At 38.5% G+C, this 14,918-nt stretch overlaps 2 protein-coding genes across 4 annotated transcripts in view; both read left to right on the top strand.

Annotated features, from left to right (window-relative positions):
- Positions 1–7,691, top strand: part of cfap299 (cilia and flagella associated protein 299) — a 75,328-nt gene extending 67,637 nt beyond the window's left edge. For 2 of the 3 annotated variants that reach the window (XM_057363442.1, XM_057363451.1), the window contains 3 exons: positions 767–909; positions 4,996–5,125; positions 7,561–7,691. In XM_057363442.1, coding sequence (XP_057219425.1) covers positions 767–909; positions 4,996–5,125; positions 7,561–7,653 — 366 coding nt within the window. In that variant the 3' untranslated portion in view covers positions 7,654–7,691. Of the gene's footprint in view, positions 1–766; positions 910–3,105; positions 3,162–4,995; positions 5,126–7,560 lie in introns of all 3 variants that reach the window. The other variant, XR_008965161.1, reaches the window with a different exon arrangement.
- Positions 7,692–9,256: 1,565 nt separating this feature from the next.
- On the top strand, positions 9,257–14,703 carry bmp3 (bone morphogenetic protein 3). The gene is made up of 3 exons (XM_057360723.1): positions 9,257–10,049; positions 10,940–11,835; positions 12,632–14,703. The coding sequence occupies exons 1-3, from the start codon at positions 9,782–9,784 to the stop codon at positions 12,821–12,823; spliced, it is 1,356 nt and encodes a 451-aa protein (XP_057216706.1). The 5' UTR covers positions 9,257–9,781; the 3' UTR covers positions 12,824–14,703.
- Positions 14,704–14,918: the final 215 nt, after the last annotated feature.

Below are 14,918 nucleotides of genomic sequence, written 5' to 3'. Positions count from 1 at the left end.
CTGTTCTGTGAAACTACGGGAAACTGATGGAAACAGACAGCAGTTCCACAGACCTGTTTTTTATCACTTTGCCTGCCGACTTACGAGGGCGAATGGAAAGCTTTCCAGCATGGTATGACTGTGGGATAGAGGGTTTTGATTCCTCTTCTGCAATCGAAAGATGATCTGCTTTACTCAACCCATTGTAATGTCTGGCCCTCGATTGATGATTTCTTTTCAAGGTTGACGAGGGAGCTCAAAAGCCACAGATAAGGTAGCTGGATCAGCCCGTGGCCAGCTGTGAACCCGATAGCATCTCTTTAAAGCATCTAAAGTCTGCAGCGCCAGTTATCTCACTTTTATCCTGCACATGTAAGAAAAATCCACAGATGGCCAGTGATCTTACAGAAATACAAATGTGACATCAGTGACTATGTTATCAAAAGAGGAAGATTCCGCAAAGTATGACTCTGTCTCTTTCCGTCTCTTAGAAGTAAACAGATGAGCCAAAACAAAAATCCTCTTCACAGCAGATGTTGTTGGAAATCATACTTTTATCATTACCATGCAGACAAAACAACTGCTCGACTTGTGAAAATGACTTGTGAATTCTAACAATTCTTCCACAATCTGATTTAAAATCTGATTCATGTCACATACTTTTTTAACAGCGCATTTGCAACCAAAACCTCATATTTATACCTATTGCAATGATTTATATCGCTTCTGTGTGTAGATGTTTCAGATATCATATTTATACAGTTTATCCCCTTGTGTTTTCTTGCAGTCCATCATTTTCATAAGGGACAGAAATTCTCATGGACAGGAAATATCTGGCTACATAGACTACTCCCACCGACTAAAAACCGAAGACTTTGAACCATATTTCAGCGGAAAGAAAAGACTTTTGCCAAGACCAACTGACTTGAGGTAAGCCTACTTATGACATGCAACATGATTTCCAGTTGCTAGTAAATGTGATCTGAACTACTTAAAGGTCAAATTTGCTTATATTAATATGCATTCAAGCAGTAAAAACATTGAAAAAGAAGCACAAATTAGCTGACTTTGAAAAGACACCGGAAAGATGTATGAAAAAGTGTGCATGAAATGATGATGGGAACAAAACCGACTTCTCATAATATAGGAAGAGCAGACAGGTCTGCTTTCTGCTCTGGCCAACACATTAAAGAATATGTGAATGTACATTCTGAAGCCAAGTTTTTTTTTCATACAGCAATACATCTTAATTTGAATCAAATGTCTTCCTGTAGCTTAGTGGTTAGAGCATGACGTTAGCAGCGCCAAGGACATGGGTTCGATCCCAGGGATCGCACATACTTAGTAACAAATGTATAGTAAAATGCAATGGAAGTCGCTTTGGATAAAAGCGCATGCCAAATGCGTAAATGTAAATGTAAATGTCTGTAAAGCAGGTTAAGAAATCATAGCCATCAAAATGTTATCTTAAACCTACACTACACAAACATGTGGATGAATTACATGTGGAGAAATGAGACATTTATCAGTAAAAAAAAGACAAGTTAAACAATATGAGGATTATACTTACTTTATGCAACTTTACTGGAAACACTTTTCATTCAAATTTTGTGAAATTCACTTTTACCTTTTCTGGGTGAGCACAAACAAATCTGATTTATTTACGACTTAAAACAAAAAAGGTTCCAACTTTGAGCTTTGAATTTAAAATATATGAATAATAATAATGCATTAAAATAAACACCTCCATGTAAATTACAATAATTTAAATGAGTCTAATATAAAACTTGAAATAATATGATGTGTTTGGCACTCATTTCATTTTAGTCTGTATATTCATCTTAACTTTCACAACACCTGATTTCACTCAGGATGTCTCTTAGCTCTTAATGAAGGAAGTATACTACAGAGTAAGCATTACCGTCTCCTCCTTTCTTTTAGTCTCTCTCTCTCTCTCTCTCTCTCTCTCTCTCTCTCTCTCTCTCTCTCTTTCTCGCTCTCTCTCTCTCTTCCTCCACCATCCTTCTCACGGGAACAATAACAGGCAGTGCTTGTGGTTGCCACTAAGATGGAGCAGATGCTGTGTTCTTCCCGTACAGAGGCATGAATCCACACCACAGCTGACAGACTTTGACGGCCTCACCACAAAAATAAAGAGTAAAAAAGTCATGGCCACCAGTTGAGGACACTCACATTCTTCTCAGTGGAGAGCATTAAGAAAGATGCTCAAAAGAGTTGAGAGAATGACTTTATTTTCTAGTTGCCAAAGAGTGTTTTTGCATGTGCAATGTATTTTATAGATGATTTGTTGCTTTCTTTGAATGTGCTTTGAGATTTGTCTTTTCAATCATATTCTAGGTCACAAACCAGACTATTCACTGAAAGCTGTTTTATTTCTCATTGATCCATACAACTGGTGGATTTCCCCCTAAAACACTCCATTAGGCTTCAGTACGGTAACCATGGAGCACTGGGGTACACAAACATCTTTTTCTCTGTCAGTGTTGTAGTGTAATGGTAAAGACACAGACGTGTTATTAACAGCATGGTAATTGTTTCCACAAAGCCCAGGTTTTTCACACGTTTGCTAGTTAGTGTGGGTGGGGTGCCATCCAGCTGCACTATGACTATTGATCATTGTATGTTGCTGTGTGACATCTCTTTAGGGACAATATAGGGGTCCAAAAGGGCCAGTGAACATGTCCAACTGACACATGTTGCCTCGCTCGTGGGTTAGGGAGAGCTCAGAGAGCCCGGCCCGTCCTCCGTCTTCCTCGGACTTGAAATTTTAAAAGCTCTGGAGCATTTTTCTGCCCATCTTTTCATGTTCGCTGTTAAAATATCTTACATCTGTCCTGTTTCTTTGACCAAAAGTAAGCGGTTCACCATTGCATAAAAGTGGTCAACCCAAAAATGCTAATTGCTATATGGCGTTTCAGTATAAATAGACACAGAAAATGCTGTCAAACCTTATTTCAAAAAGAAGGAAGTGAATATGCATCCTTGCTTTTAGAAAAGTTTACATTCTGTCTGTTATAAATCCCCTGGAAAGAAAAAAGAAGCCTAGGTTTGATCCAGCATGCAAACAGAACTTGTGATTTCATGCATGAATGTATTTCCTCACAGAATGTGGCTCTTTGTGAGGGTCTGCCATGTTTACTGTAAAGGCAGTTGCTCCAAAGGTAACGGAATAAGGTTTTTCCTGCATGGGATGCAAAATGTGAGAATGTTTAGTTCAGGCCATTACTTTTTGTTTACATCTTTTGCACAGCCTTTTCATTTCAGGCACTATTTTATTTGCTTTGGTGACCAGCACCATGGTTTCTGGTCACCTTAACAGGAAGTTTGAGGTGTCTTTTTCCAGCTCTTTCTTTTTCTCATGCACAAAACCATGTGTAATACATTATGATAAGTTGTGGTTGTTTCAAGATGTTACAGCCATTTGAGGCCTGCTGAGCATATCTAAATGTGCAGGGTAGAGCTGATCCGGTACGTTCCTAAAGACATTTTAACTAATAAACCTTAAACATATGTTAAAATCTGTGTGAAGTTTAGGCTTACTACTATTCCCTAATGTAGTCGATCGTTTTATTGGTGGTTTATTAAATTAAATGTTATGGTTCTTGAATAGTTTCATATCAGAGCATTCTCAAGATCTTTTCCCAAGCGTAATGTGAATATCCGTCTTTATACTTCACCAGGGATTGCTACTGAACCAAATCCTCCCTAGCTTGACATGAGCCAAATAAGAATATCCTAATGTTTTCTTAATATCTATAATATCATTAACATTTTACAGATGTTGTTTACAGGACTGTTTAGTAATAGCAGCAGCATACAGAGCTCTGGCTGATATCCAAAGCGTTATCATGCCAAAGAATATGTAGCTCTTGCATCCATACGTCTCTCCCTCACATTTAGTAAGAGCCTCTCTCCGAAGTCCAACTTTGTTCTTGGACCACAAACTACTGCTTGGGAATAGTTGAGGTCCATTTGAGCAGCCCTTGCTGCTTCAGAGTGTGACATTTGGAGTTGTCTGTGTCTCCAAACAGCTTGATAAAAACCACTAACATTAGCCAGACAGTCGCTTTTTGAAACAGGCTGTTCCTAGCCCCAATAGGTATTTCATTATTGGTCACCGAGTGCATCAATTACATTTAAATCTATTCTTTCTGCCATTTCTAGTGGCCTGCTCGGTCTCAATCCAAACACTGATCAGTGCAGACAGGATTTTTTGTGGAGATTTGTCTTGGTTGTAGCTGTGAGAAAGGGTTTTTTCTTTAGGGTGGAATGTCTTATTTAAAACTTTTGCAAAAGATCATGTGCGAACGACATCTATTCATTCAAATAAGTCACATTCAGAGTCAGTAATGTGTAAGTGAAGCTTGAGTCCAACATGCACATTAAACACTGAAATTGAAAAATCAGTCAACTTCAAAGTTTTTCAATAAAATCACATTTTGTCTAGATTTTCCCAAGTAAACAAAATTTTTCTTTGGTCAGGTGACATTAAACTCTCATGAGCAAATGTTTCTTCTACAAAAGTCATTTGGCCTCTTTCTTAAAAGATGCTTCGTGTTTTTTTGTCTAAATTGTTCCATAAAGAACCTTTACCATAAGAAGAATCTCTGTTTCACAAAAGGTTTTTGTGGCAAAAAAGGTTCTTCCTTTGACTGAATGGTTCTTCGTGCATGTAATCAAAAATGGTTCTTCTATGACATTGCTGTGAGTTTTTAAGCACCTTTATTTTTAAAGGCTTTTAATTTTTTGAGAGATGTAGTTTTCTTTGACAACTGTAAGTTGCTTTGTCTATTTGGTTTATTTTATTTGATAATTGAAAAATGTTATTTTGCTTTTGCACTTTGTGCTTTTGAGTGTGACTTTTGAGTGTGAGTTTTCCTGTTTCACCCATTTTGAAAAGATTTTTACAAAGACTTGTCATATCTGTCAGCATATTTATTTAAGACATACACTTTAATATCTCTATAACTATTCACACTCATGTCTTTTCTTCAGCTTCTACAACTGGAAAACTCGGGTGGCTAAATATAATACCAGTTTAAACTATGAGGTGATCACAGAGAATCAAAGTGGCTTGCTGTTTGAAAACAAAGAAGACAGAAAAATATTGAATGTTGACCCGGAGGTAAGCCTGTTTGATATGAACAGCATTGATGAGGCACAGGTCAAAATACATGAACTTTACAGATTATGTCAATTTTGCACAATCTGTAAAATGATAGTTCACCCAAATATTAATTTTCGTTCATCATTTACTCACCCTCATGTCATTCCAGACCAGTATGGTCGACGTTTGAAGAACGTTGGTACCCCTTGACTTCCATTGAGTCGACACAAAGCCAAATATTCAAAATATCTTCTTTTGTACTCCACAGATGAAGGAGTCATGTACAAGTTTTGACTGGCATGGAGGTGAATAAATGATGGCAACTATTTACAAATAAACACTTTGAACTATTTTATAGGCATTTCGTTTTTGATCAATCTTTTAACAGAATTCATCAGGACCTATAGACTAAAGACTTTTATATATTTATTAGATATTCTGACATTATTTTTTATCATTACCTAGTACCGAAAGAATCTAGTATTGAGCCTACACTGCAAAAATAAAAGGTTCTTTGAGGAACCATTTTGGGTTCTTCACATCGCCACACCAGCGCAACCCTCATTGTAAACTCAAGGCACCGTTTCACAAAGGGCGGTTCTCTGATGAACCCTTTTAATAAAATGGTCTGGAACCACCTTGGGTGCTTCAAGGCACATTTTCACAGTTTATCTTAGCCTTTTCTAATTATGATGTTTAAATGTGCGTTCAAATGGTAGGGGCCGAGAACCAAACTTTGGACTATTATTTTTCTTATAAAACATAAAAATGATCAATAAAAATCCCTATTTCATTCAGAACTATTTGTGTTCCTCTAGATGCAGACTTGTACAAGAGAGATTCTCCAGGAACCACTTGCATGTTTACAGGTCTTACAAGAACCATTTTTTAGAATTTGAGTTCCTTCAAAAACCCGCAAAGCACTTCGAGGCTTCAGTGTAGTGAAAAGGTGACTCCAGAACTTCAGAACTGAATATGGGGTCATTCAAGAAGTTCTTGGAAGAACCACCAAGCTTATAGATGGTTCCACCAATAACCTTATTATGAGAAAAAGCACTCAAAATACAGTTTAAGGTGCTTTGAGTACACAACAGGATATTTGAGTCACCTTTTATTTTTACAGTGTAGGATAAAGTCATTGTAAAGTCTAAACTAAAACGCACTGTATAACGTGCCATATTATCCAATATCCCCCATGTAAAATCGAGAGATCCTTTCTGCACCTGGGCAGCATTTTTGTCCCAGTTTCTCAAAATATCCGAAGGAGCGACTTATAATGAGCCGCAAATGCAGTCTTGGAACCTGTGCCGCTATTTTTTTGCCTTCGTGCCCAGGGGCTATGAGTGCATGCTATTTTGGAAAAGAGGCAACGCTGCAGACCAGTCTCTTTGAACACAAACTCGCCCAGGCTGCCTCGTTGAGGGCGAGATGGCAGAGGCGAGTATTGCCTGTGGTCGAGCACACCCCGACCAGGCCAGCTATTAAAAAACAAGGGGAGGCTAAGCAGCCCAGACACTGAAACCACTCGTGCACCCGGAATCCAACCTCAGGCCCCCACCAGGCATGACCTCATTGCCCATGTGGATGCATTCCTTCAGCAGAATCATGGCAAATTAAACACTGGCCTTGATTTGTTTGTTTGTTTATTGTTTGCTCATTTTTATCACCGTGTAAGATATATACAGAGTTTATATACCCATTAAAAACATGAGCCAAAACTTTGTTGTTTGGGTTTTGTCCCCCTTTGATGAAAATATGCTGGTTATCCCTTCAAAGTAGCAATTAGCGGTTTAGTTTGATAACCAACCCTTGTACAGTAAATCAACAGCTAATGCGTTTTGTTTGCTCAACTTAATTTGTTGTGAAGGAAGGGGGTGTTTACCACATTTATCCTTGCTCACCCTTAAGGGAAAATTAAAATGTGATTTAAATGCCCAGACAATTTAATGTCAATGTAAAGAATTAATGTAAAAGCCAAGAAAACCTCAGCCCACTTAAATCTTTTAACGCAGTCACCCTTTAATAAGGGATCACAGCTGGCTTAAGATCTTATTTATTCTTGGTGGAGACATCCTTTAGAGTCCACATTTTAAAGTCACACCCAGACTGATGTTTGAACACAATCTTTACCCTCTAAGACATTTTATTCCATATAAAGTAAGTGTTGAAATGTCTGTAAAGGTTTTTGTGTGGAAATACTGATTAAATACTTAATGTTTTTCCTGAGTAAACCCTCCCTGTAGCCTATTTCTCTATAGGAAACCTTTGTGGCAAAATATGTGGCAGTGGTTTAACATGTAAACCTACTACGGAACATGTCAGGCTAATTTCTTCTGCTACAGATTTGATCTGACAGTAGCAATAACTATTGAATAAATAAAAAGGTTTGCAGTTTCCAACCTGTCAATCTAATTAATCCGTTTTAGCCTAATTACTGTTCTTTACCCCAACAGGCATCACCTGGTGACAGCTCTGTCCGAATTCCTGTCCAGTCTGACCTATATGTACATGTTGTCTTTTATGACCACATCCCCAGAAAACCCTGAAGCAGTTCCTGTTCACCACTCTACAATTAAATATGTATTAAAAAGCACTTGAAGTCTCTAATTTCATCTACATAAAAACTGTTTTAGTCTTACATCCTTATGCCTTCATGTTGCGCACGCATCTGGATATGTTGATTGAGACTTGGGTTTTTATATTTATGACCCACAAAACAGAGAAAAGTGTTGCATTGATACAGTTGTGTTATTATTATTTACTGGTGCATTTAATAATGTTGTAGTTGCATCTACTGCAACCATAGTGCACACCATTTTTTAACTCTCAGAGAATGTTTGATGATGCAGCAACTCACATGGGAACATGAGCCCTGTATTGTATGCTTTTCTAAAACAACTTCCCTGTTTGTCTGAGCAGATCAGAGATAAATGCCTTGAAAGACATGGGGGCCTTTCATGTACCCCTATGACTGCGTGGCATTTTGACTAAAAGCTGCCACATAATAAATGAAAATGAGCTTTCATTCCATGAGATTCAGATCCAAAACTACTGCAGAGAGTTCATTTAGATCCACCAGTCAGTTACGGCCTCAGTCTTGGAATAAGGAATTACATTGTTGGTGTCTATTGGTACCTGTTGAAATAAATATGAGGGTGAAATCTGATAGGCTAACTGATACTTTTTTATAATAAAGAATACATTTTTATCGTACAGCCGCAAACACTTCATTTGTTCTGACCAGTGACTCAAAACTTCCAATTGTCTGCAATAGAGATTTCCGAGGACAATCAATCTGACAAGGAAAAGGGGATTTGAAGTGTATATACCTACCGAATCTTTCTGTTTAATCACCAGGAAGAGCTCAAGAGGTGGGTGGCAATTCACCCACATTCATAACTGTTTAACTTAAATGACCTCGATCTCCATTCATGTGGTCGAGTGGCAGTGTGATGGAACTGCCCACTCTGGTCCCTCATGACGGCACAGCTCATTCAAACACCTACAAATCAAAATAGCAGATGTGCTTGTGAAATAAACGAGAGAGCAAACATTCGTTTTTATCCTAAGACGGACCAAAGTTTAGTGTGGGGGAAATAAAACATGATAAATATAGATTATCGAGAGAACCAGGCCTTGGACAGATCTGCAGAAATGTATCTTGAAAAGAACTCCGATGGCATCAGATGTCTAGGGGCGAGGAGAGGGGGGTCAATCACTTCCTCCTCTATGATCCTGAAAGAGAGACCGTGACAGAGGATATAGAAGCCGCTCACATGGGTCTGGTGTGCGGAGGGGACGCCGTACAGCATCCGGATCAGACTCCGCTGTGCAGGATGTGTCTGCTCACTGCCATTGAACGCAACTAAATGGGACTGAGAGCCTTTAATGCTCTCCATAAACCATGTCATTCAGCGCGTCATCCCAGACACACAGCTTTGCTGAGAGACGTTTCACGGATCTCTGTCAAGTATTAAAAAACAGTCCCAAATGAGTCATAAAGTTGCTTGCAGAGACATCCGAGACTTTGTGTACGTTCAAGATGCAAAAGTTTGTTTTGATTTTCGAATTTTAAGTCATATATCATTATTATTTTATTCCATTCATTTAAATTAAATTGAGTCGTCACTATAACATTATTTGTCTATTGTTTAGAAAGCGAAGCTAATGCAATTAAAGTGCTTATGATAAAACGTTGGTGTACTCCTGCCTGAGCGCGCGCGCGCCCTCTCTCTCCCTGACGCACGCACGCTTTCCTCTTGCACTCCTCCTCTCCGTTGCGCTGTCGTGTGAAGAAGAATATCCCACTGCTCCCATAAACCCCTATATATTACTAGCGCAACAAGCTTTACCTTCAATGAAGTCAGAGGAGAGGAGCGATTGGCTGCGAAACACAAATCCCGAGGATCAAGTCTGACCATCAGGATTACAGCCATAGAAACTCACACGGAACATTTATCCTCATACAGGACCGTGATATTTGCTGCATGAACGTCGACTTTTTCGGACACCTGCATTTTGGGACTACACTAAACTGACACATTACTTCATTTTCATTGTTTTTGAGGGTAACAGCGTCCATGTGATGCTATTCCCCTAAAGAGTTCAGAAACGCATGCAACACTGGTAATATAGTACACCTAGATAAACTCTTCACAGTCCCGTACGTCAAGCATGGATCGCTGTCAACGACTGTTTGTCCTCCTGTTGGGATGGGGCTATCTGTGCTGTGGATACTGTGCTGTGCTTAAAACTTCCTTCGTGGGTTTCTCAAAAGACGCGGAATTTGGCCAGAAAGTGGAGACGCAAGGCAGACAGCATGCGAAGAAAACAGAGCAGGACACGCTTTCTGAACACATGCAGATGCTCTACGCCAAATACAACAGCGCGGAATTCCCTCTTAAAGACGGGAACACAGTACGCAGCTTTAAAGCGCATCTAGGTATGTAAAATGTCGTTAAAATCGTTAAACATTTTCTTTCAGGTTACTTTCATCGTGTCCAGCAGTGTTGCAGTGGCTCTGTTCAATCAGCGTTTGCTGCAGTTGGTGCAGATACACCTGTTGAGAAATCGCACTTATAGTAAATTGCTCCAACAGCCCGAGATGAACATCTTGTCCTGCAGTTTTTTATTTACAGTATTTAGACGTTTTTATTTTGCGTCATGTTGTTAGTTTATTATCAATCTAAGTTAAATGTCGGTCCTGTAGAGCGAGCGTTCATCCTGGTGTTTTTTCAAGTGCCATGATTCAGCTTTGTCGATACTCGCTCATAGTAATTCTTTCAGTTATATGTTAAAATACTGATGCTAATGTAACTATTATTATCCCTAAATGTAGTTTGACAAAAAAGAAAATACCGTGTTAGAAATTGCACATGTGCGCTGTCCAACACCAGGGCGATAGTCATACTATACCGCCCCCTAGTCTTCAATTTGTGATCTTACTCGCTGTAACGCAAAGTGCGTGTTAGGCTTCAGTTAATATAATATGTATAGTGTCAACATTTTTTCTTTTTTATGTCATAATTGTAGTTTAAAGTCCATTGCACATTGAGTCCGAAATTTGCGTCCGAAATTTCCGCACGTTAAAAAATAAATACGACCTCACGTTGTGTCAATCACATTTACACACTGCCTCCGATATTTTCGTCCGTCATAAAAAAATTCTGACAGGGTTCGATTTTCTGAGTTTTTCGCATCCGTAGCAAGCATTTTGAGTGGCCTTTTATAACAATTCAGAGACACCGTACAAACGAGAGCCAAATACGAAAAACGCATACGAAAATTTCGGACTGTATGTGCAAAGACCTTAATTTGTGTTCCTCCCAATAGGTACAATCAACAACAAGCAGCTACAAATCTTTAATCTCACTTCCCTCACCAAATCAGAGGACGTTCTCTCAGCAACATTGCATTATTATATTGGTGACCTGCACAACAGCAGCCACATATGTGCAAGGTCTAAGAGCTGTCCTCACCATAATCTCCGGCGACAAGGTCACGTTCACCTCGATGTCTGGACTTTCAGCATTGTGGATAACACCACCAGAACAATCGGCCATTTTCCCATTAACATTTCCACAATGTACCGGGACTTTATATCGTGGCAGTGGAAAGACATTACCCGTGTAATCAACCAAGCCAAACATCACGACCAGCTTCTTATAGGCATTGACATTGACTCCAAAGGACGACAGCCTTGGAAGAAACTCTTGTCTGATAGATCTCCTTACATTCTGGTCTACGCCAATGACTCGGCTATTTCAGAACCCGAGAGTGTTGTGTCCACCCTGCAGCGACACAAAAGTAAATTGGTGCCTAATCTTCATTTACTTGATGCTTATAATCGCAGTGCCTCGCAACATCGGACCAGGCGCTCTGCCAACATCCTACTGCCGCTACAGAATAACGAACTTCCGGGGCCCGAGTACCCTTATGAGATTCCGACCTGGGATGAGACCAGCCCCTATGATCCAACGGAGACCAAGCCAGTCAAGCGTCCTCGGAAGAAACCTCGCAAGAACCCACGGCACAAGAATCCGCTGCTGCAGTTTGATGAGCAGACTATAAAGAAAGCACGTAAGAAACAATGGAACGAACCTAAAAACTGTGCTCGCAGATATTTAAAGGTAGATTTTGCAGATATCGGCTGGAGTGAGTGGATTATCTCCCCAAAGTCTTTCGACGCTTACTACTGCTCAGGGTCCTGTCAGTTCCCTATGCCAAAGGTACGTACGTCACAGTGCCTCAAATATGCACAAAGTTACATTAAATTACAGGTGTTTAATTGCACACAATATTAGTCAGTGAGTTGGATTTATTATCTAGCAAAAAAGTCAAAGGTCAAAATTGTTGACCAACTCAAAATGCATATATTCACATCAAGAGAAAACAATGCATGTATAGAGAATTGAAATATCAGCGCCACCAAGTGGCCGCCTGGAAAAATCAACTTGTAAATTATTTTAATCGACCCTGTAGACTTCACAGCAGTTCTTTCACATTACCCATCATTGTACAGTGTCATTGTTCATAATATAACTGCCTATCACTCCTACAAAACACCTGAAAGAAATGTCACTAAAATATTTTGACCTCATCACATATGTTTTCACTTTGAGAACATATGTTGTTAGGTGAACTGCCGCTACCAATTGTTTTCCTCTCTGGCATTCAAAGTAAAGAAACATGTGGTCTTATTCAGGAAAAAAACTGTCAGTTTTAGGCCTCTTTGCTAAAGCTGATCATAGAAAACCAAGACCCACTTGTTTCACATTCAAGATTTATGTTGGTGGACAGCTTCCTTCTCCAATATCTGAGAATTCATGCTTGTGTTTGTTTTTCAAAATTCATGAAAGGCTGAGCACGTATGTGAGAGTAGTTCTTACAAATACTGATATGAAATGTTACAAAAAATGATATTTTAGAGAGTTCTCCATCTACAGCCACTAATAGTTTTGGGGGGTTAAGAAGGTTCCAGAGGATGTACAGGTAGCTAACTGCTCACTTTTTTACTTCATGCAGTCTTTAAAACCTTCAAACCACGCCACCATTCAAAGCATTGTGCGGGCGGTAGGTGTGGTCCCCGGCATCCCAGAGCCCTGCTGTGTACCCGAGAAGATGTCTCCCCTCAGCATTCTCTTCTTTGATGAAGACAAGAACGTGGTCCTCAAGGTCTACCCCAACATGACAGTGGACTCCTGTGCCTGTCGGTAAAACGTTTTGGTCTTTTCAACCAGCCTCCGAAACTCATTTCCAATTTTTGCACTGGAAGAAAGCCTACATAGCAGTAGCTGACTGAAAACATTCATTACACAAGCCTTGAAGGACTGTCTTTAGCTTTAAGGATTGTGAAGACCAAAGTGCTTTCCCAGAAGGAATTCGTTACTCATCGTCTGAGATTCATGAACATGCAAAGAAACTCTATGTTTGACTTTCAAGGTTCCTGTGTTCTCACAAATATCACAAATGATAACCTCAAGCTTCATCAGCTCAGCAGTTGTTTTAAACATTTGTTTATTGATCATGAATCGGATTCTGTACAGTTTGTATAATCTTATAATATCAAAGCTATATTTTTGCTACAGGGGCATTGATTGATTCTCAATGTCTGTATTCTATGGCTGCTAAACAGAGGTAAACTTTACTGCAAAGCCCAAATGTGGTTAAAGCAGAAAGAAAGAAAAGGAATCTTGTTTTGTTTCATACAATTCCTATTGTGTCCACATTACACTTAAAACAGTGCTTAATATCTGGTGAACTTGTTTTGAATGTCCTCAACCTTCTTAAATAAGAGAAAATATTTATTTTCTTATTAATTGCGCAGATTGTACAATTTCATATTGTTACATCACATTTTATTAGCATAATGATCTTTGGGCAGGATTTTTTCACATATCTTGCATTTGTAAATTTATGTTTAATGTATGATACATGCTTCCATCTGACCGACTCATATAAGGTTACATCCTTAAAGTTCCACTGAATTCATGATGCTGCCAAGATTTTGTAAAGTTTTGTCATTCATTCACACAACTGTATTATTACACAACTATGGCTAACAAGAAACCACTATTTCAAACAGGTTTCAGATTCAAGCTGTTCAGAAAATGCTGACAGACATTTTAATTTTAATAGTTTTGCAAATTATTGTTCTATGTATTTTGCAAATGAGGAAAAATCATCAAACCGGATTTTTCTAAAACTAACATGCTTAGATGATTGTTATGTAAATTGTATGTCGCGTATTTAGCCTTTAAATGTTTAAGCAATTCCTTTATAGAGTGCCTTACCACATTAAAATGTTTTGGATAATAAAAAAATGTCATATGCATATTCATATGCTAAATAAACATCCAAGTAGAATATTTCCATTTCACAATGACGTGTAACTTATGGTGTAATGTTAAATGGAACAGTCATGTTCACTTATTTTTGCAAAACGTTTTTACCACATTGATTTATTTGGATATAAATTTGAGGTTTTGTTTTAATAATGTATTATGTACACATTTGTACTGTTTTCTAATATAACATTGAGCTACAGCAATGACATATCATTCAGCCGCATGTTTATAAATGGAGTGAGTTCCTGTTTAATTTTCTTGTTGTTCTAAATGTATATTCAATCATTGGACAATAGAGAAATGTAAACGTATATGTAAAAGTGGCCTAATATCTTAATATATGACATATAAATCCCAAAGACACAGTATGTAAAGCACTCCTTTAGCATTTGTGTAATATATATTTTTGGAAGGCTTCCACCACACTGTGTTTTGTAAATGTTATGCTGTAGGTGAAAGGATGTGCTTGTATGATAAGCTTCATAAGAAATTATATTTGTATATGGAAATTACCTTTAAAAGCATTTATTTATTTTCTGTACTGCATTCTGTAGCCTACCTTGTTATTTTTGTGAAGCAAGCAGGGGCTTCATTAAACATTCATTCAGAGCTTTGCTGCACAAAGGTTAGACAGGCATGCACAAAGAGTGGATCACGAGTCAAATTAGTGAGAAAGCTTATTTTTGTAACCGATCTCCCTAGTTAAAGGACTCTGACAGACCATCAAGGAAACTCAATAAAGTTGTGTACTTTTAAGAGTCGTGTAGCCGTTTGTATTTATCATGTGTTAATGTTGAACCCTCAATCCTCCAGCCACTGACTAGAGCACTACTAAATATTGATTGCTTAGTTATGTAATCAAAATATTGCTGAGACTGTTACATCATGGAATTTTCGAATGGGTCGATAAATTCAGGAAAATCACCATACAGCCGCATTTGAGTCTATTATTTAATAGATATCTC

The sequence above is a fragment of the Triplophysa rosa genome, linkage group LG2 (genome assembly GCF_024868665.1).
Source record: "Triplophysa rosa linkage group LG2, Trosa_1v2, whole genome shotgun sequence".
NCBI lineage: Eukaryota > Metazoa > Chordata > Actinopteri > Cypriniformes > Nemacheilidae > Triplophysa > Triplophysa rosa.
The sequence above is the reverse complement of the archived record's forward strand: the minus strand, read 5'-3'. Positions and strand labels throughout refer to the sequence as shown.

Excerpts from the sequence above, each read along its gene's own strand:
- bmp3 (XM_057360723.1), top strand. The coding sequence starts at position 9,782 with ATGGATCGCTGTCAACGACTGTTTGTCCTCCTGTTGGGATGGGGCTAT. Across the intron at positions 10,050-10,939 it reads CAGCTTTAAAGCGCATCTAG|GTACAATCAACAACAAGCAG; the intron begins GTATGTAAAATG and ends TCCTCCCAATAG. Across the intron at positions 11,836-12,631 it reads GTCAGTTCCCTATGCCAAAG|TCTTTAAAACCTTCAAACCA; the intron begins GTACGTACGTCA and ends TACTTCATGCAG.